The 23,571-nt window shown below is 33.8% G+C and overlaps 2 protein-coding genes across 2 annotated transcripts; one reads left to right on the forward strand and one right to left on the reverse strand.

Annotated features, from left to right (window-relative positions):
- On the forward strand, positions 1–3,446 carry LOC105779495 (PWWP domain-containing protein 3). Its single transcript, XM_012603274.2, has 2 exons — positions 1–137; positions 378–3,446. Exons 1-2 carry the CDS (start codon positions 130–132, stop codon positions 3,184–3,186), a joined length of 2,817 nt encoding a protein of 938 aa, XP_012458728.1. The 5' UTR covers positions 1–129; the 3' UTR covers positions 3,187–3,446.
- Positions 3,447–7,554: 4,108 nt separating this feature from the next.
- On the reverse strand, positions 7,555–9,360 carry LOC105780568 (universal stress protein A-like protein). Its single transcript, XM_012604964.2, has 4 exons — positions 8,991–9,360; positions 8,221–8,342; positions 7,932–8,050; positions 7,555–7,858 (listed from the first exon to the last, which is right to left on the reverse strand). The coding sequence occupies exons 1-4, from the start codon at positions 9,175–9,177 to the stop codon at positions 7,750–7,752; spliced, it is 537 nt and encodes a 178-aa protein (XP_012460418.1). The 5' UTR covers positions 9,178–9,360; the 3' UTR covers positions 7,555–7,749.
- Between the last annotated feature and the right edge of the window lie 14,211 nt (positions 9,361–23,571).

Genomic DNA, 23,571 nt, shown 5'->3' on the forward strand with positions numbered 1-23,571 from the left:
AAAAGAGGGTCTCCGCACTTCCTTCTGTACGATCTTCTTCTTTAAAATCCGGACCAAGTGCTCTTTTGTCGTAAATCTCCAATCCTCAAAACTCACCTGCACACAAATAAACCCTTAATTTTCTTCTTCATGTACAGGTACTTTTTCTTTTAATTCTTTGTTTGAATTATTTTTATGTTAAACTGTATGATTTGTTATTTGTTTAGGTTTTTTCTCTTACAGTATGGGTAAGTGTTAGTGGGTATTTTTGTTTACTGTTTTTCTTTTTTTAATTAAAATGATTATATTGTTGTTTTTACTTTTTCCTATATTTCAGTTGTAAAAATCCCATTTTTTGAGGTTGATTTTCTTGGGGGAAAAAATTCAATCTTTTTCAGGGGGGAAAACATGGAAGCTTTTGAAAAGCCAACTGAAACCCTTACTGGGGATAAGTCTTTAGACCAAGATGCTAATGAAGGTTCTAAAGCTGGTGGGTTAACGGTTGAAAGATCATGGGAAAATGGTTTTAGGGTTTCTATAAATGGAAAGGGAGGTTCTTGTGTTGATGAAGATGGTGAGGGACTTGAGGATTCTGAATTGAATGGGGTTTCTTCTTTGTTACAAATGAAAGGAAGTGTTAGGAACATTGATGTTAATGGTGGAAGGAGTGATAGTGGTGAAGGGTTTGGCACTCTTTTAGGTGCTGTTGATGAAAGTAAAGAAATTGGTGCTGAAAATGTATTACCAAACGATGACGATGAAATGGTGGAATTGGATGAGAAAGACAATGGTGGGAAGATGGTGACGAATGAAATAGATGACGACGATGGTGATGGTGGTGGTGTTGGTGGTGAGTTCTCTTCTGGTTATTTTGTGTGGGGTAAGATTAAGAGTCATCCATGGTGGCCGGGGCAGGTCTATAATCCAACTGATGCTTCAGATTATGCGGTGAAAATGCGGCAGAAGGGAAGACTCCTTGTTGCGTACTTTGGGGATAGTTCGTTTGCGTGGTGCCTTCCGTCTCAGTTGAGGCCTTTTGAGGAGAATTTTGAGGATATGTCGAAGTTGAGTAGCTCTAAGAACTTTGTCAATGCTGTACGGACTTCTGTTGATGAAATCGGCCGACTTGTTGAGTCGAAGATGACTTGCTCGTGCGTTCCGAAGGAGAATTGTATTGGACTCGACCGACCTTTAGCTGCAAATGCTGGGATAAAGGAAGGAGTTCTTGTGCCTGAAGGTGGAATTGGAAAGGTTTCAGTTGGTCTCTTTGAGCCAAAAGAAGTTCTTGGTAAATTGAAACAAATTTCGCAGGCTGTTTCTACGTGTAATTTGCTTGAATGTGCAGTGTTGAAGGGTTGGCTTTCAGCTTTTAATCGATCAATAGGGCGCATTGGAATGCCGGTGTACTATGAACCCCTGTCCATTCTGGATGTTGAAGAAAATGTTAGAACTCTTGTTGTGGATATGAGTGATTATAGTGAGGCAGTGGGAATCCCAATCACAGGGCCGGTCGAAGAAGATTGGATTTCTTCTTCGTCCTGTCCAAAATCTGGCCAAGGCAGTCGGACTTTGTTGAGGAGTCTGGATATTTCGGAGGATGCCATGTATCACAGGAGGAAGCAGAAAAGCATTGCTGAAATTTTAAAAGGTGATTTAGATGTACAGGCTCATAAGGTCTCAAAGTCCAGCAAACCAGCATCCTCATCTCGGAGAAAAAAGACGAAAGGCAATGATAAAGTTAATGGTGATGGTGGAAGTGATTCGAGTTTCGTACCAAGAAAGGGGAAGGGAAATGAGCTTTCAGGATTAAATGCTGAAGTTGATTTCATTGGGGCCAATGAAGGAATGGATAAGGTTTATTCATCAAGGGGAAGGAAAACAAAGATTAAACAAGCAAGCGATAATGACGGTGATAATCGGGGCAAAGAAGATACTGATAACCAACCTGTTTCGACTAAAAGGAAATTGAATGTTGGTTCTGGTATCAGAAGGATTGATGCTGAAACTAAGGACCTATTTGAGAGTGGTTCTTTTACTAGAGAAAGGAAGAAAAGCAAGTACTTATCTCCTCCTTACACAAGTTCAACTGGGAAGCTAAGGAAAGCCGACATAGAAGATGAATCTGTAGAGGTTTCCAGTGACACCCGATTCGGGGAGACAATGAGCAAGGCTACTGACAACCTTGTTACAGGTAAAGGGAATGAAGTCCCTGAAGAAGTTCATGCAGAGCAAGAAGCCTTGAATGAATCGAATTTTCTTACACCTAAACGATACCCGAATCAGATGAATGATCTTGCAAAAGTTGAAATTCCTGCTAATGAAGTTCTAGTTGAAGTCCGATCCATGGCTCTTAGTCCTCAATATCAAAGGAAAAACAGCTCTTTTGAATTTGTTGTGGAGTTTTTATCTGTATTTAGAAGCTCAGTTTATCGAGATGGATCTGACTACAAAATGTATAATCAGTTCGAGCATCAGAAAAAGAGAAAATCTCCGGACTTTTCTACTGTGTCATCGGGAAGCAACCGATCTATGGCTGGTCATGTTCCCTCTGGACATAAATCCCATAAGAAAAAAGTTGGAAAGAATGAAGAAACAAAGATGGGTGAATCCAAACCCAGACAAGCAACCAGGGCGTCACTGAAGAAAACTGAGAAACCGAAGGCATATACTCCTAAAAGGAAGCAAACTGCCATTGCTGCAGCTGGAAATGATTTACCTGCTGCCCTCTTTGTGACATTCGGCCCTGGATCCTCATTGCCTACAAAGGACGATCTTATCCGAATATACAGCAGATATGGAGCTTTAGACATGGAGGACACTGATATGTTCTTCAGTAATTTCTGTGCTCGTGTTGTCTTCTTAAGAACCTCCGACGCCGAACAAGCCTTCAGCAGTTCACAAAATGATAGTCCTTTTGGATCTGCCAATGTCAGTTTTCGGCTTCGACTTCACCAGGCTGCATCAGCTCATAACAAGACGGAAATACCAAGTGCCAAAAAACCTTCTCTAGCAAAGGAAAGATCAACAAAGTCTTTGGCACCTGGAAATTTGGAGCTGAACTACATCAAGCAGAAGCTCGAGACGCTGACATCAATGCTGGAGACATCAGAGGAAACAATGTCATCAGAGGCTAAATCCAAAATACAGAGCGAGATAAAAGGGCTGTTGGAGATGGTAAACACAATGGTTGAATCATCATCATCTTAGGCAAAAAAGTAGTCACTTTTAGGATGTATGGATATGTAGAAGTGTATGTTACGTCATTGCTGTTACATACATTTGGTTAGGATTTTGTAAGAAATACTTAGGTAAGTAGTTCATAGTTACCATTTGCATATGTTGAAATCAGCACATGCTATATATATATATATATATATATGGCATAAACTGCAGTAGTTGAATTCTGTTTTCATTGGATACAAATTCTGTTACTATTGAGCATACTGGAATCAGATTTTTCTTCTAAATGTTGCTTCCATTGGATGTCTACAGTTTCTGAAATACCCGAATTCAAATTACTAGCCTTCGAATTTGTTTATTATTCACGTACTCCCTGCCACGGGACTAGAAAGAACCTTCCTTTGTAGAATTTACTGAAATTTTTTATAAATATTTCTTAAAGAACAATAAATTTCAAATAAATAAAAGATAATCAATACCCTCTATAATTTTTTAAACATATTTTTTATAAAAACTTTTAAATTGTTTTTGCTATTTTAGATATAAAATAGTTCTTTTTATTATTACAATATCGGAGAAGAATAAATATAGAATTTAAACTTGTATTATTTAAATGTTGTTAAGAAAGAGAGTTCTAGTGTCACGGGCCGCAGTTCAAAGCCCGTGACCATCGTACCAAATGCATCTAATGGAGGTCTATTGCTCAGATGGGGATCATTTGGCCCATGAGAACTGACCCGATTCAAAGAGCGATTAGAGAAGCCTGTCAGATTGAAGCTTGGTTGGCCCGATAATGAAAACATGGCAGCTTAGGCTGATATGGTAACTAATCTTAGAATATAGAGGGAATCATATCTTGTAAAGATTAGATTTGATATGACATATCTTGTAAATCCCTAAAATAAAGGGATATGGCTAATCTCGTCCGTCGATGTAAATGTATCTTGACCGTCGGTTTTGGGGGAGCTCAACTATTAATAGAGAGCCTCCCTCTCAGTTGTACTCACTCCATTCATTGTTTCATTATTCTTGGTGAATAAGAGAATCAAGAGCATTTACTAAAACACTTTGCGAGCGCTCTTTCTGTTGTTATTTGGTTTATCTTCTTTTGGCATAAATCGCTTTCGCTCTTCAATTTGGTGCCTTGGAGGAGTTCTTAAGGAATCCTCACTTGAGTTAAGGTTGACTTAGGCGAGTTTGGATGAACGGATCGCCTAAGGCCGCACGGATCGCAAGAGAAAACTCTAGCCCCGTGACAAGTGGTATCCGAGCTGTTGGTTCGAACCAAGTGATAGCTAAGTTTTTGGTTCGAAAGCATCGTTGGGATGTCGAAAGAAGAGTTCGAACAAAGGTGGGCGAGAAAGTCTTTGAGGGAGATGTTGTCGACTGTTGAGGAACGTGTGGGTAAACTTGAGGAGTCCATGGGGGACACAAAAGAGTCGAACAATGCGCTTGGGGAAAGCATTGAAGACTTGAGGGAGCAGTCCAGGGACTTTGTGACCATGTGTCTCACTTCCCAAAGGGATAGTGTGCAAGAGTTGCTAGATTCCCAAAGGAAGAAGCTGACGGAGAGGAACGATGCTCTCGAGGCCATGATGATGGCTTTGAAGGAGGAAACAATGGCCACGACCAGGGCTTTAAGCACAAGGATAGAGGAGCTCAAGGGAGAATTAGCCTTGTGTCGAGCAGCCGTGGGGAAAGGAGTGGCAAATGCAGCACTCAATAACGAGGATGTCCCGAAGCCGAAAGAGTTTGTGGGGATAAGGTTTGCATGCGATGTGGACAATTTCTTGTGGAGGATGGAAAACTACTTTCGTGCCAAAGGCATCGTGGATGATGCGATTAAGGTAAACACTACTTCAATGTTTCTTACTGACATTGCGCTTTTATGGTAACGAGGCAGGACTGCAGATAAAAGGCAAGGTGAGATTGGAACGTGACAAGAGTTCCAATGCGAATTGAAGGGACAGTTTTACCCAGAATTTACCGAGGAAGAAGCTTGGGCAAAGTTGCAAGGTATATCGCAACGGGGCACAGTGGGGGAGTATGTTCGAGTGTTCAAGGAACTCATGTTCCAAGTTTCAGAGGTGACCGAAAGAGAAGCATTGCTAGCTTTTCAGAATAGATTGAAGCCGTGGGTCAGACATGAGGTGGAACAAAGAGGTGTCCAAAAGCTATCGGAAGCCATGACGGTAGTTGAGTCCGTGGTCAAGCTTGTTTTAGGGAAAGACAAGCTTGGATCTTCCAAGTCCGGGGAAAGGGGCGTATGTGAAATGGATCACAAGGAAGATATTGTTGATGGTAATGGCAACGGCGACAATGGTGGTAATGGGAAACCACGAGTTGGGAAGAGGAAACCCAAGAGGAAAATGGACAAGTTGAAATGCTTTCTCTGTGACGGTCCACACATGTTGAAGAAATGTCCGAGGAAATCCACGCTTAAGGAGAAGCCGGTGGATAAGGCCTTGGTACTTGGTTCGAGCACAAGGGGTGTCAAAGCCAAGGAGGCCGAAAGCGAGAAGAAGCCAGTGGAGTGCTTCTTGTGTCATGGTCCGCATAGGTTACGGAAGTGTCCGAGAAAGTCTGACATCGAGGGGAATGAGGGAGCAGACAAGGGGCCATGAAGCTTAGTTTGAGCAAGGGAAAAGCCGAAGCCAAGAGGGCAAAGAGGAGCAAAAAGAAGCGAGGAAGCGAGTAAAGTGTTTCTTGTGCCGTGGTCCGCATGAGTTGCGGAACTGTCCAAAGCAAGCTGGAGTCAAAAGAAAGGCAACGTCTGAGCTTGGTGAGTCATCGGAGGGGTTTCCACCCAAGGAAGAGGTGAGTTTGTCATCGGACTTAGAGGAAAAGTTGCGATGAAAACAGTGAAGCTGGGACCAATAAGGCTCAATTTGAGTGAAGCGTCGGAGTTGGCCAAGCCATCGACAAGGCTTCCACCTATGGGAGAGGTGGGTGGTGCATCAGACTTCAAGGAAAAAGAAGTGATGCATGTGAGACAGTTGACCAGAGTAAATGCAAAGGTACATTCCGATCACTATGATAGTGTTTTGCATTCTAACTTGTTGACTTGGCAAGAAAGTAGGGGCCCTTTCGAAGTTCTTGATCAAAGAGGCCGAGAGACTGTGGGCAAAGCAAAGCCAAGTGTGGTGAATCACGAGGATTCTGTTCGAGTAAAGTTAGAATGTGGACAAGAGAGTGACATAACTTCTTGTCATCGAAATGTACAAACGAGTAAGATGGTTCGAGTTAAGAAGCGACGTAAGCCGAGGCAAAATTCCCGAATGAAGGGAAAGGTTAAGGAGTCGAGACGAGACCGAGGCGAATCAAGTTAGTGTCATTCGGAAGTCGCAATGAGGATGTTGCAAGAATGGGTGGGGCAGAATGTCACGGGCCGCAGTTCAAAGCCCGTGACCATCGCACCAAATGCATCCAATGGAGGTCTATTGCTCAGATGGGGATCATTTGGCCCACGAGAACTGGCCCGATTCAAAGAGCGATTAGAGAAGCCTGTCAGATTGAAGTTTGATTGGCCCGATAATGAAAACATGACAACTTAGGCTGATATGGTAACTAATCTTAGAAGATAGAGGGAATCATATCTTGTAAAGATTAGATTTGATATGGCATATCTTGTAAATCCTTGAAATAAAGGGATATGGTTAATCTCATCCATCGATGTAAATGTATCTTGACCGTCGGTTTTGGGGGAGCTCAACTATTAATAGAGAGTCTCCCCCTCAGTTGTACTCACTCCATTCATTGTTTCATTATTCTTGGTGAATAGGAGAATTGAGAGCATTTACTGAAACACTTTGCGAACGCTCTTTCAGTTGTTCTTTAGTTTAGCTTATTTTGGCATAAATCGCTTCCGCTCTTCAATTTGGTGCCTTGGAGGAGTTCTTAAGGAATCCTCACTTGAGTTAAGGCTGACTTAGGCGAGTTAGGACGAACGGATCGCCTAAGGCCGCACGGATCGCAAGAGAAAACTCTAGCCCGTGACACTAGTCACTGTTACAGGCAACTCTTAACTAAAATATTTATTTGTGCAACATAAAACTATAAATTAAATAAAAACAATTCAATTCAAAGAACAACAATTATATCAAATTAAATTGAGCAAAAACACTATTAATTTTATCTTATTGTAGAAACTTTAAAACTTCATTTGAGACATCGTCTAAAACCTACAACCTTGACCTCTATAGTAATCTACTACTAAATTATTTTCTCTAGAAACATACTTAATCCACGTACGTTTTTTAATTTGCATTTCATAATCCATTTAATCACCTCAATTTTAGTCAATTTTTAATTTTTCTTGTTTAACCCTAAAATTTGAATCTTAGTAAAATCTAGTAAATAAAGAAAAAAGAACACGAGAAAGGGTTTTGGAAGTAATTAAAGCAAACACAAACTAATAATAGCAGTCTTCTTTGCAAACAACAGATGCAATCCACAACAGAGTATTTTTTCCACCAAAACAAAAGCAATTCATTTCTTATCCCCACTGATATATGGAATTGGTATAGTTGTAGAGTTTCAAGTCTATTAACAGAACCAAGAGCAATGAATCAAGGGGTCTGTGAAACAAATTTAGTCATCGACGGGGTCTTGAGGAGTTTCATCCAATCTACGCTTGATTGTTACGACAGGGCACTCAGCATGCTTCACGCAAAACTCGCTCACCGTTCCGACAAAAACCCTGGAGAAGCAAATACACAAGTTAAGGTCATCAACAAAAATAAAAAATAGGCGGCATCAGGTACTAAGCATACCGTTGGAAAGGACCAAGTCCTCTGCTACCAAGAACAAGAAGATCTGGTTGGATCCTCTTCACTTCATGGCAGATAACTTCCTTTGGATCACCTTTCTTGATCCATGCTTCACAAGCAACCTACAATCAGAGAAATCTATCATCGGGGAGGGAAAAACTACAAATAAAATGCAGTTTTCCATTGAAAACAATAATTTATTGAAGAATGAACACCATCCCAATCTCATTGACCCTTGAGTAAAGTGTAATACTTGTTTGAAAACAATAATTTATTGAAGAATGAACATTACCCCAATTTCATGGCACCTTGTAACAAAGAATTCAAGCAGACGAAGCCCTCTAGCCCTGTCCCTGCTCTTCAGGCTCTTGAAATCTTCAGGAGAGGCATATATGCTGTCCATGTCATCGAAACCTTACAGAAAAACAAATTGAAATTTAGTGGCATTGGCTGATTTTACAACAGTCGAAGCTGAACATGAAGCAGTCATGATTTGCCACTTGAAAGTTGAAACCAGTTTTGCCATAGGAATTTATGTTTCAGACTCAAAGGTTAAATTTGAAGCTTATACATGCCATTGCTGTGCATGAACATTGTAATCTAAAAGGCTAGGGTAAAATTCAATCTCTAAACACAATCATTTCTACTTTATCCATCCAACTTTGACGGTGTAGCCTGATTAGTACTTTCAAAAAGAAAATGATTTTTCAAAGGTAAGCTTTTAACATTATTATTATTCGATAAACACCTTTTGACTTTCAATTATTAGTAGCCACACAGATAATTGTCATAGCAACCAAACAGTACAACTAAAAGATTCAATGAATGATCCATCAAATTAAATCTCTTAACCATACAAACCAGCAAATCGACGTAATTTCGAGAAATTCAAGCCACGAATCAAGAATTGCACACTCATATCATACACTCCGCAAATCCTAGCGAACGGCAACCACGTGCGTATAGAAAACGCATCACGTAAACTTCATTACATAAAGAAAACCGGAAAAAGAAAAGAAAAGAAAAGAAAAGAAAAGAAAAGGAGCTGAAAGGGAAACAAACCATCTTCATCGGGAACTTGAACATGGAGGAAGAGAAGCTTGAAACCAGAAGTGTTGGACATAACGATCTTCTGAAGAGTCCACTCGAAAGCTCCCTTACTACTTATCGAAGCGTGAGGGTAACCTTTGATCGTTGACTCGTTCACTGCCACCATTATCCGAGTCACGGATGCCTCACTTGTAGCCATCTTGTCACCCCTAACTCACTGAGTCACTCACTCGGTAACAGTTCTCTCTCTGATCTGTTAAGCTTTACGAAGTCTCTAGCATCAAGAAATGCCAAGGCGGGGGAGGTTAAAAGGGAAAGTGCGCAGTTCGCATGGTGCGTATGATATGAGTAAAGATCACATGGGATTGCTATTGTGCACCCTTTACGGTTAAAATCCACCGCGGCAGATTTTCGTCTTTTTTCGAGCTTTTATTTCTGTTTACGCAATTATAAAAATACTGAAATGCCCTTTCTGAAAAAAATTATAGGTGAATAAAAATCTTCTCGTCGCTTTGCAGCGTTTCGGATTTCATGAATGGGTTAAGCTGAAATTGGAGCTTGGATGCTAGATAAAATTGGGCCTTCTCAGGTTCTCTGTTTAATATTAGAAAAATTATCTATGACCCAATTCTTTCTTATGCTTGCTTGATCAAATTCTATGAAGGGAACGAAATTGAGTGCGTTTGTGTTGTATTTTTTATATACATAAAATATCCAATGCTTACCAAGGTTAATCATTGAGGAGGAGAAGGAGAAGAGCTAGTTTGCGTTTGTATTGTATTATGTAATACCTAGCCCTGCATAACCATGATTATTGTTGAAGCTTTTTCAATTTCCAAAGTTCTTTGACTATTATTATTACATAAGGAAATCTTGTTGGATTTTGGATTAAACTACAAGAGGTTTAACTATATCTCGTGCAATGAAATGGGTGGGCTATCTCCATAGCTTTTGTTGGTAATAAGATGGGAATTGTTCATTTCTTTTTAGATTAATGTCTTTTGTATTCAAAAGTGCTGTCAACTGTGGCTCTATTGCTATGAATCTTTACCGCAACATCTGTGTTCGATTTTACCTGTTGGCTAGAGAGATCCATCCAAAATGTTTAACGATTTGGCTTCTTTGGATTCGTTTCTTCACATGCATCTCAACTATATGTCTAGCCAACGAGAAGCATTGGGAGATAGTGTTCCCCGAACAAGAAAGTGTCATCCTTAAAAACAGCAAAGCTCCTTTGCTGCTAAAGCCTCTCCCGAGCGAGGGTCGAAGGTTGACTCAGGCTTGTTGGAGGAAAACTGAGTCTAAGACCGCACGTTTACTTGGCTAAAGTTCTAAGCATGTGGCATAAGTGGCCAAATGTTATTGGTCATGGCCTCGAATCCTAAAACAGTGCATTTATGAAGAGTATTGAGAAATTTATAAATCGGTTCCCAGCTTTTTCTAGAACTACATTGTCGTTTCAAAGTTTTTTTTTATTACTGCTTGAGTTCCTTGTTCAATTGTTGTAGTTCAAAATTTTCTTTCATTTGTTGTCTTTGCGATTTTAGTAGGAAAATGGTTAGATTTGTAAGTAGAGGAAGAAGAACTGGTAGGCTTTCATCGCAAATGGGCAGAAGTAGGCGTTTTGTTGTCGACAATAGGGCGGCCATGGTCAATCCCATGAGACCTCCAATGATCGAGAACAAAAAGGGGCAAGTACTTGAACATTTAAAGGCTTCAGCTACTTGTTTATAGGATATGCTACAGTTAAATCTCCATTTCTCAACCATCTCTAGACACTTTTATCCGCATTTTCGACGGAGCTAAGTTCTTACAATGGCAAATAAAATCGATTGATCAATGTCACAACTAAATACTCGTATATTTGGAAACTCAAGCTTGAGCTTATAGTGTCCACCATCTGTAACACCCCTTACCCGAGACCATGGCCGGAGTCGAGCATGAGGCGTTACTTGACTTAACTTAAAAGTTCGGGGCATAAAATTTACTTTCAAATTTAATTTCATCATTCATAATAAAGCTGTCCTCCTGTACAGCAGTCACTAAAATAATTATAATTCAAGCTACGAAACTCGAAATTTAGATCCGTAAATTTTCCATAAAACTAGACTCATATATCTATTCACCATAAATTTTTCAGAATTTTTGCTTTAGCCAATTAGTACAGTTTATTAGTTGAAGTCTCCCCTGTTTCACTAATCGACTATCCTAACCACTCATCACTAAAATTTAATTATCTCTTATTAAAGGCTTCATATGGTGATTAAACTTATTTCTACTGAAAATAGACTCATTAAGGAGTCTATACATATAAATTATAACTCAAAATTCCTTCTGTACAATTTTTAATGAATTTCTAAAGTCAGAACAGGGACTTCAAAACATTCTTGCCCTGTTTCACTAAAATTCAAATATCTAAAAGTATATAATTCTTTTGCTTACTCCACTTCTTTCCTATGAAAGTAGACTCTTTCAGCTTTAATTTCATATCTCACTCAACTTCTAATTCTATTTCCACTATTTTGGTGATTTTTAAAAGTTACATCAATGCTGCTGTCCAAGAACTGCTCCATTGCAATTTTTAAAAAATTCAATATAACCCTTTATAATTGTCTAACCTTCCCTGCAAATTTCAAATCACAACCAATTCCAGTATTTCATCTACTTCATTTAAATACTAATGAAGTTCAACCAATCAACCATTTCAAACTAAAAACATGTATATATTTCGATATCTAACGCAACCATAACATTCAAATTTACTTTTTACTTCAATTCCCTATACATGCCATATAAATCCAAAAAGTTGCTTAACATAAACTACCGGAGTATATCTGGGTAGTGTGATTCTTGATGTAGATCCGATCCTCCGAATGTATAAATACGTTAATCTACAAAAACAATAAACACACACATGTAAGCTTATAGAAAAGCTTAGTAAGTTCATAGGCATAAAACATAAATCTTACCAAACACTTGTACACTTATACAATATACACCATTACTAAATTTACCTGTCAACCACAATCTTTGGTGAGTTCCTTGGTATAAACTCACTACTACTTATTCTTTTACCATAATTCCTTTGGGCCCATTTGTCACTTACCATCCTTGATCAAAATTAAGGAACGGTTATGAAAATTTGAGTACTTCACTTTCACTTTGCCATATGACCTCTTATCACTTGTCCTTGATCAGATAAGTGTAGCTAGGCTACCACTTATCACTTTACCACTTGATCAGATAAGTGTAGCTGAAGCTACCACTTATCACTTTATCACTTGATCAGATAAGTGTAGCCACTTATCACTTTGTTTCTTGATCAGATAAGTGTAACCACTTATCACTTTGTTTCTTGATCAGATAAGTGTAGCTAAAACTACCACTTATCACTTTGTCACTTGATCAGAAGTACTCAAATTCGACGTTCCACTTAATTTGATCATTTATTCGATTTTCACATTTTTATTTTATTCTCATTTCAACAATAAATACATTTCACCATACATTGTATATTTCATGAAATTAACATTTAATCATTAAATTTCAGCCATATGAACTTACCTGGATCGATTTGCAGAATTTGTAAAAGTTCAAGGACTAATCGGCTACTTTTTCTTTTCCTCGACTTGTTTCAGATTCTCGATCTAAAATGCAAATTTATTCATTCATCAGCATTTAATTCAATTCTAATTCATTTCACAATTTATGCCCTTTAATTTTCGAAGTTACACTTTTACCCCAAACTTTACAGTTTTTACAATTTGATCCCTACTCAATTAACCCCTCAATTGATCTAATTTTTCTCAATTAACACCTTTTCCAACTATTTTAGACTACTACATAGCATTTCATACTCAAAACCGCAACACCAAACCTTAATTCCCAACTTTTTCACAATTAGGTCCCTAAAATCAATTTCTATCAAAATTACTTAATAAAATCATCATATAACAAAATTAAAGCTTCAATTTCATGTTTATTCATCATAAAATCCAACACTAATCAATGGTAACTTTCAAAATCAGCCATGGAATCAAAAACTAATGAAATAATTAGTTGGACCTAATTGTAAAAGTATCAAAATCACAAAAATTAGAAGAAATAATCAAGAATTAAACTTACATGATTCAAAAATATGAAAAACCAGCTTATTCCAGACCTCCTATGGCGTTTTTGCTGATAAATTGTGAAGAGATCTCTAGATTTTTCACTTTTGTCTTTGTTTTAAATGTTTAATTTGTTAAGTTTCCAATTTTGCCCCTGTTTCTCCTTACATTCTGCTGATTTTTCTTACCCAACCGTCCAGCCCATATAATTTGGGCCTAATAGCCTTTTAAATCCCTCCACTTTAGTCACTTAAGCTATTTAATCACAATTTAACAAATTTTACACTATTCCCAATTTAGTCCTTTTTAGTTAATTAACTATCCAAACGTTAAAATTTTCTAACGAAACTTTAATACCAACTCAATGACACTCTATAAATATTTCTAAAAATATTTATGGCTCGGTTTAAAATCTTCGAGGTCTCGATACCTCGTTTTTTTATTTTAATTATTTTAATATTTATTCCTAGTACACTATTCACTATTTCAAAAATTTTCCTAACTTCACATTTAACTTATACTTACTAAATTTATAATATTTTCTACTCGTTTGTCAGATTTAGTGATCTCGAATCACCATTCCGACACCACTAAAAATTCAGGCTATTACACCATCTAATCAATGTTGCGCAAAAAGAAGACGCCATCAACGAAGATCGATGCATATAATCTTGAAGTGTATCAGTCTTTGGGATGGAAAAGCTTGTTTTCCAAACTTGAAATCACAAGTGCCATGCCATTTTTAGAGTTGGTGTAAAACTTTATTTAAGTTTTGTCTTTCAATTTTGTCTATTAATTGTTTAATTAAGTTACAAGGACTAAATTGTAAAAGTTTTATCGCTATAAGTTTTTAATTGATCAAAGACTAAGGGACTTAGATTGCAATTAACTAAAGATCCAAAATAATAAATAAACCATTATATAATAAGTGATAGTGGGAGATGATGGATTTATGCACTAAGTGAGATTAGTAATTAATTAAGTTAATTAAGTTTAATTATACTATATATATTAAAGTTAGTGGAAAAATTAAACACCATCTTCATCATCTTCCTCTTGCCGTCTCAAGTAAGGAGAAAACCCTCTTTGAAGTTTCAAAGTTTCGACCACTAATTAGGTATTATAATTAAGTCATTTTCTTATAATTTTTATGTTTTTGAAGTCATGGGAGCTAGATTTAGCTAGCCCATATACCAATTTGTAAAACTGTTAAAGTTTTTAAAATTTGTCATTGTTGATTTCTTGAATAAATTTGTGTTAAATTGATAGATTTTAAGTTTAGATTATGAAAAGGACTAAATTGTAGTGTTTGATTGTTAGTTTTGTTCATAAGGACTAAAGTGAATAAAATATAAAATTGATGTGAAATTCGGTAATAATAGATAGTAGAGAGTCTATAATGAATTTAATTGAGATCGGTTTTAAACCAAGACTTAAAATTGAAAGTTATGTCTATTTCAGCTTTTAGGGACTACATTGAATAAAATGTAAAACTTTAGGGGCATCTAAAAATGAAATTGTATAGGTTCATACATCTCATTGAATAATATGAAAATTTATGGTATTGATGAATTGTCTAAAATAATTGTTTAGATCAAGAGTTGGATCAAATCAGAGATAATCAGGGAAAAGTCAAAATTACCGATTACTCCCTAAAGATACAACTTGTTTGTTGTTTTGACCAGGTAAGTTCATATGGTATTTATGCGTTTAAATAATTATGTGTTTTATTTGTGTTTATATAATTGATGGTGAATTAATTGGTGGTAAATTGGTATGAAAAGTGAGATTTGGACTAAATTGTAAAGAAATGTTAGTATGTATAATAGATGCCCGTTTGAACTTAGTAAAGGTTAGGATACGATTGGCATGCCAATAGGATTTTTTGCGCGCTTGTACGAAATTAATTACAAATATTACCAAGATCCAACATTTGTTACGGACTCAAAAATACATGTGACACAGATTTAGCTTCACATTGTCTACCTAAATTCCCTAAACCCAGTAAAAACCTGTTAAACAAAAAAAAAATCCCTAAATATGTACAAAACCTTAAAACCTACAAAAAATTAAAACCTCAAAACTCTAAAATTCAAAAATCATAAAAAACCAAAAATAGTAAAATCCCCAAAATTCTAAAACACCTCAACCCTAAACCTTAGAATTAACAAAACCTTAAACCTAAAAAAATCCTAAACAAAAAAATTGATCAAGAAGAGAGAAAGAAATAACACGACTCAAAGGAAAACATGTCCAGTTGAGTGCACTTTCTTACCAATGTGGACGCGTTTTCACACATTCTCTCTAAAAATGACCTATTTTTCTAATTAAAAAAAACCTATTTTTCAAAAAAAAAATCATTTTCCCCTAAATTAGCCTCAACTTTGCCTCCTTTGTTTTTTTTTTTTTTTTAAATTTGCCCTGGCTTTACATATTTTATATTGTTTTCCTTTTAGCATGAACTTTTTTAAGTTTGATTGATTAGCTTTCTTTAGTTTAAAAGGTTGGTACTTTCAGATGTTGCTCGAAGTGGAGTTAAGATGGTAGGTGCATTTTATTTGAATGAATAGGTAAGTGATTTGATATTCATAAAATTTATTAAAGAATATTTCTTGAAATAGATCAACATGTCCACAACAAAGTGGCAAAAATCTAGCTCCATTTTAATAAAATCAATGGATCTTGAATCCATCTAATCCATCAATTTAATTTTTAAAATTAATTTATTAAAAATTGATTTTAAGTCTAAATGGATTTTTTTTAAAATTTAGATTAAAATTGATACAATATTCTTTATCAATAAAAAACAAAATTCACCGTTAAATCAAGAATTCATCTGTATCCTTATAGGGCATTTGATTCATGACATGATGGATTACATTAGAAAATGAATCAAAGTCACATTACTAAGGTAGCAAGATTATTCAAGTAAAAGGAGGTATTGAAATTACTCCTTATATTCATGAATCTTGGCATTATTGGGAATGTAAAATTATTATCTCAAGATAAACTTTGAAGTTCAAATAGGAGAATGATATTCGAAATCTTACATTACTCGTAAGGGACTTTTGGTTCAAGTAATCTTATATTTCCGAGATAATGTAAGATTATGGAATATCATCTCTCGCTGGATTTCAAAGTTTACCAAGAGCGAAGAATATTACATTCCCAATAAAACTAAGATTCTAAAATATAAGAGTTAATCTCAATGTATACCACATCTTCCTTATATAATCTTACATTCCCATGATAATGTAAGATTTTTACGATTTTATCCAATTTTAATGACTTTAATTCATTTTTCTTAATCGGAAATGAAATAGTAATAACACCTAATGAATTAAATTTTCCTTTTTTTCTTCTAATATATACATTTCAATTAACATTTCAACTATATGTATCATTAGTTGAAAAGAAAATATTTATAATAATTTTACTAGTCCTTTTTTCTATAATTTTGGTCAAATTTGCACTTAACCATAACCAATAGCAGATCTATTTTTTTTAAAAACATTGTTCTTCTATATTTTTCCTATCACTTTGGTGAAAATGAAGCTTTGACTACGTATTATCCTTCCTCAATTTCAGTTTATTTACTTAAAAAGAGATATAAAAGTAGTTTATCATAAAATGGATTAATTTATTAGTAAAATCAAATATTATAAACCCAAATAGAGGTGTAGTAATGAATACAAAAATACAATAATATTTTATAAGAATAACTTAATAAAATATACATTTAAATAATCTTAAATTCTATCAATCAAATAATAAAATCTTACACAATAATGAAACAAACAAGACAATATAACACACTTAAAATATACTAAATAATCCAATTATCAAAATAATTTTTCATTCTGTGGACCAAATTACTGTCTATAATATAGACTATTTAATTTATTTTAGAAGATAACTAAGTAATATCATTTTTTATGTGGGTTAGTGGAACAATAATTATATGAAATTTGAGGTAAAATTATTACTAATTAAACTCTTTTTTTTATTTTCTTTTATCCTTGTTTAATGTTTATGCTCATATTACTTTTTAGTTTCAGGTTGATATTTATATTGCTTTTAGGTTAATACATATTTTGCACTTTAACTTGTTTATTTATATCTAGTTGGTACCTAATTTGTTTTTACTTAATTGGTACTTAAATTTGTATCTCGTCAATCAGGTTGATACTTTTGCACTAACACCATTAGTTTTTACTGATATGACATTGATAGTAAATCGGATATTGACACGTGAAAACCTCTTAACATGTCACGTGACAAACATATATATATATATATATATTTATTTAATAAAAAAAGCATAAAATTTTTTCATTATGAAGAATGAACTTGAACAATTTGTTCAAGTTCATTCTAAATGTGTCTTTAATAATTTTATATATTTTTAATTTATTATAAAATATCAATTTTTATTTTAATAATATTTTAAAAATATATAAAAATATATTTATAAAATAAAAATATCTAAAATATATAATTTACAAATTTACAAAATAAATAAAAATTATAAATATATATATAAATTTATAAAAAACTAAAATTTATAAAAAAATAAAAGAACTAAAAACACGTTTAGAATGAATCTCAACAAATAGTTGTCTAGATACATTTGAAACCTGAACAACTATCTGTCTTGGTTAATTTTTATGTAATTTTTAAATATATATTTATTAGTTTATATATCTTAAAATTTTATTTTTTTAATTTCAAAATAATAATATAAATAACCTGAAATTTTTATTAAAAAAACTAAAATATATAAACTTGCTAAAAATACATTTGGAATTAATCTAGACAAATGAGTGTCCAGATTTAGGTGTATCTGGACAACAATATGTCTATGTTCATTTTTATGTGAAAAATAGTTTTATTAATTTATATATATTTTTAAAGTTTTTTTTATTTTTTTATTTATGCTTGCCATGTGACATACTAAGAGGCTGCTATATGACACCACCAAATTAGCTATCAGTGCCACATTTGCACATACTAAAGAAGTTAATGCAGAGGTACCAACCTAGTTAACGAAATATAAATGCAAGAACCAATAAGATCCAAAAAAAATTAAATACTAACTAAATACAAATTCATATTTAACATATTTATTCATTTAGTTCATGTTAAATTCACATTTTATTTTAATTATTTTTCTATTTTGTGTTTCTATCATGTATCAATTCATGGGGTATTGCATTTGTTTGTTATAGTGGTTCGGTTTAAATAAAAACTTTTCTATTCATATCACATTTCAAAAACTGGATTAGTAGAAATTGGGTTAATGAACCAAGAGTGGTCGTTCGAAATTTTTTTAGATGACCTTGGCACATTTGTCAATAGATAAGTATCAAGTATAGTGATTGAATAGTGGTGGAGTTGTCCTTGATGATTTGAGTTTGAATCCATTCCCTCTCTTTAATTTTTATTTGGTGCAAATTTGCTTCAAACCTTAGTAAATGTCACATCATGTTTTTAAATAATTGTTGTAGGAGTGTGAATAAAGAATTAAATGGTCTAGTGGGTAGGAGCTTAAATGATTTCCTAAGGGTTTTAGGTTTTAGTCTCCACACTTTCAAAATTTTTATTTATTTATTTTTAGCCAATTTTAGCATGGTCAACCCCCCTTCCATCCAACTAAGTTGCCTTGCATGGGGATGATTTCTTTCCTTTCTCGAAAGTCAACCTTCCTTAAACTCCTTATTTGATCCCTTTTTACTCCTTTGTCCCCTCAACATACCTCTTTCTCCTCCCTTACCTTGTGTGCCGGTTCAATGTACCTAGACATAGTGAAATTAACCTTTTGTTTTCATCTTTTCCCTTTTCCTATTATCATTGTCACACCTCCTCCCTTGCCCCTCCTTTCTCTTCATTTTTTTCTTTGTTTTGGCCACCCTTCCACTAGAGGTGTCCATAGGCCGGGTGGCCCTACCCGGCCTGACGGCCCGCCCGAAATATGGGAGGGTTCGGGTAAAAATATAGGCTTGAAATATAGGTTTGGGCAAAAAAAGAGGTCCGTTTAGAAAACGAGCCGGGCCAGCCCGAATATAATAAATATATATTTTTTATTTTAAAATATTTTTAAAATACTTTTTTATTTTTAAAATAATTTTTTTGTGTTTATTAAAAAAATAGGTCGGGCTGGGCTGGGCTCGGGCTTAGGAATATTTTCTCGGGCCGGGCCTGGACAAAATTTCAAGCCCATATTTCGGGCCAGGCCCGGCTCGGGCCTACGACGCGGGCCAAAATTTTTTCCGGGCTCGGCCCGGCCCATGGACACCTCTACCTTCCACCACTATTCCCTTAATTCTTCTCCTTTCTTGGACCACTCTTTGCCAACCGAACCACTGCCAGACCTCCTTTTTGCCGCCACTTCTCTCCTTTATTTTGCTCTAACGCCGCCCCTTGCACCACCACTCATCATCGTGGCTACCACATTGCTCCACCATTGATAATACAATCTTTTTCTCTTCACTTTTTTAAATTTTTTTATAATCTCCTTATTCTCTCAAGTGTCGCACCCCTTATCTTTCCTCCTCCTCATCTGTCGAATTCTCACTGGACCGCTGCTGTGCCTCCACCAGCTTTAGTGATTCTTTCTATTTCTTTACCATTTTTTGATCTCTATCATTATCTTTAGTAACCGAAAATCCTATATAATCTATTTCAATTAGTTTATAATTTATTCCTAAATGTTGTATTTAGTGACTCAATTTTCAAGTGATCATTTTTCTAGCTTCACATCCCTCTCCAATTCAAGATCACGGTGATTCTCTGACCCTCTCATTTCAACCAATAAAGAGTAAATTTAGTGGTTGAATGAAAAACCACTCCTTCTCTTCTTTTCCTTTAGGTTGAATGCATATAGAGAAAATAGTGTATTTTTCCTTCAAATATTAACATATTGTATTCGACTTTATGTTGAAGGGCCAAACGGTACCAACCCGGAAAGTCACTAACATCGAAAACAAGATTGCATTTCGATTGATTTTTATAAGAGTAAGTGCTTATTAGAGTTTTTTAAAATTGACTTATTCCATAAAACGTTAAAAACAACACCCCTAATGAGGAATCACCTTTGTTGATAAGTAGGTGACCTATCGATCAGATCCAAGTGTAGGCGTTCTTTAGAGGGGTGATTCACTTTGGATCTATTATCGGGTCTGGGTCTAATCTAAAATAAAAATAGATATACATTAATTCTAGTATTTAAATAAATATTATTATTTATATTGTGTTTTATGTGAATACTAAAAGTATTCCAAAAGAAAAGGGAGATTAAACCCATCAATGTGTATTATACCAAGTAAGTAACCCAAGCCAACTAGCTTATGAAATGTATGTTGTGTGGCTATGATTTTCACTGTTTGAAAAGTATGTTATTATCATTCTCATGTTATGTGGTATTATAACATAATTGATTTTACATGACAAATAAATTGTGATATTTCGATATCTTGAAACAATACGTGAAATGCATGTTAAACATGCCCTACATGATATTATATATTGAGAAATTCTATTTGCATGCTTCGACATGTCTAATGTGACAAGTGATATCTTGAAATGAAAAATATGTATATATATGTTCATTGTGGCCATATCACATGCATGGGGTGGAAAAGGAGGAAGAATTGATGGCTTCGTCGACAACCTATATGACAACTTGTCTACAAAATTTGTGGTTTATCCACAACCTACACTGAAGCTCGTCTGCGAATATTGGTGGCTTTGTCCACAATCTACATGGCAGTTTGTCTGTGAATTTGGTGGTTTATCCTCAATCTACATGGCATCTTGTCTGCAAATATTGGTGGCTTCGACCACATATATTAGAGTGATTGGATGGATGAGTTTTGAGGAACTCTTTTTGGAGTGTAGTGGTGATGGGTAGGATGTTTTATAGAAAAATTGCATAATTGTTTTACAAAAATTGCACTGCCATAATCATGTGCACAAAATTGATTATATTGTATGATAAGCATGTGCTTAGTATTATTTAACTTGTTATAAGACTCACACCGAGCTTTAAAATCTCACTCCTTTAGTTTCATAACACTGGGCTTTATAAGACTCACATTGGACTTTTTATTGGGTTGTTCCTTTACTTTATAACTCTAAATTGCCATGCATGCATGCTTGATGGATTTAGAAGTATTTTGAATTATTGAGTTTATTTAAATTAATTATGATTTTTACTTGATTTTAAACAAATTTTGTGATTTCTCTAAGTATGTTCAAAAGTCCATTGCAAAAGATTTTTACAAAATTATTTTTAAGAAATAATTAAAATATTACAAATTCTTAGTTTTATGATTTAAGACGATATTTTGAAATAATAATGATACTTTTCAAATACTAAATTACTCGGTATTTAAAATTTAGATTTTTAATAAAATAATTGAAACCTAGTTATTTTCAACAAGTAAATGTTTTCAATGGTTTTAATGTGACTTCCAAAATTCACCATAACGTCTAGATTCAGTTTAAAGTGTTACAATTCATATTGTGTTGATGTTGTATATATTTTATATAATTTGAATTATGATGATTTAATTTAGAAAAGATATACATTTTGTGATTCAAAGTTTTATTTTTATGCACTAAAGTATTATAAATTTATATAAAATCTTAATGTTTTATATTTATTTTGACACGTTGGATTGTATCATTCACTATTTATATATGTTGATGTTATTTTTCAATTATATTTCATTTTAATTGTTTTATATTACCTTCATCTCATATTTTATACAAATTATTACGAGCATAGTAATTTATTCGCCCTTCCAACTTTATAGAAAAGACAATTTAACTTTTCATTTAATTTCATTTTGTAGTATTTATTAAATTATTTTAAAATGGGTGAAAAATTAACATTTGTTGATTTAATTGATGACATCAACAATCATTTTAAAAATTATAAAATTATTTAAAAAATAAAAATATTTTTAAATTTAAAAATTAATTAATTATTAATGCAACATACACGTAGATTTTCACATCAATAAAATTAATAAACGTTAACTTTTTCATCCATTCAAGTGATTTAACAAATGATATAAATTTAATAAAAACTTTTTTGAATCATTTTATTTTAATTCAAGTTGTGAATCATAAATGATTTGTATGATTTTAAATCCTTGAACTTAAATTTTGACATGAAAATTCTAATCTCAAGTTAAATTACCAGATCTAACACACCTTGATTTGAAAGACAAATTCTAGAAACATGGAGCCAGCGGCGTTATTTGTGGGCCAACCTTCTTTTCTACATTTTGAATATTTATTTACATTTACAAAACCCTAGGCCCAGGTCCCTCAGCTACCTCACTCACATCTGACACCACCACGTGATGTAGGGCAGCTTGGACTGAATTCTTCTATCGCACGTGTTTTATTTAACGCCATTTATTTACTTGCAGTCAGCTAATTCCGTTGAATTTTTCGAATATTTACACAATTATTTAACTTTTCTTTCACATGGCATCTATCAAAAGTAATAAAAATAAGTTTAAATTAATAATATATTTTTATTTCTTAAATAGTTTTAAAAATTGCGTGTGTTATTTTTAAAATATTTATTTTTATTTTATAGAACATTTGTTAACTTTTTGAACTAGAGTTTAAAAATTTTATTGGCAGTGTACGAATATTTTTCCATAAAAATAGCTTGATAAGTTTACATTTTAGTTATTTAAATTTAAAAGAGTACAAAATGAGCACTTAACTATTTGAAAGTTTTTATTTAAGTCAAAAGTTTTTATTAATATACTATGTTTTTTTAAAAAGTCAAGCCAGTAAACTCTAAGCAACCATTCGTGTGATAAGACAATCAATGTCAAAGATTGTAGAAAAAAATTGTTTGAATTTTTGGTTTGTATATTTCTGACTTTCAAAGTTGTTTCATGAAAAAAAGACTAAATTGTAGAAAAGAAGGGAAATAGAGCTTTCGATTGATTGATACAGACAGTATAAATAAAAAATGTCATATAAAGTGATTTTAACCACCTAATAACTTAAATAAAACTTTCAAATAGTTTAATGACTATTTTATAACTTTTAAAATTGAATGATTAAAAACGTAAAATAATTTAATGACCTTATATATAATTTATCCAAAATAATTATGTGTATAAAGTATAAACTTGGTTTGCATATAATGTGAAATGTAGTTATTATTTTTATACAATTATTTTACAGTTCTTCTCTAGCTTTATCATGTTGTAAATCTTTGATTGTTCTAATTTATGTTATTTTGAAATTATTTTGGGTTATTGCTTTTGTACCCGAGACCCTTTTTTTTTTTTTAACAATATGTTGGTTTATCGACAAGATAAAATTAAAAAAAAAGAAAAAAGAGAAAGAAAAAACACTAAATCGTACTAAACATAATTAATGAAGGTGGTGAATACGTGCTTTTTGTGTGTGTGTGTGTGTGTGTCTATTGCTGCCAACAATTCCTGGAC

The sequence above is a fragment of the Gossypium raimondii genome, chromosome 4 (genome assembly GCF_025698545.1).
Source record: "Gossypium raimondii isolate GPD5lz chromosome 4, ASM2569854v1, whole genome shotgun sequence".
NCBI classification, from domain to species: Eukaryota; Viridiplantae; Streptophyta; class Magnoliopsida; order Malvales; family Malvaceae; genus Gossypium; species Gossypium raimondii.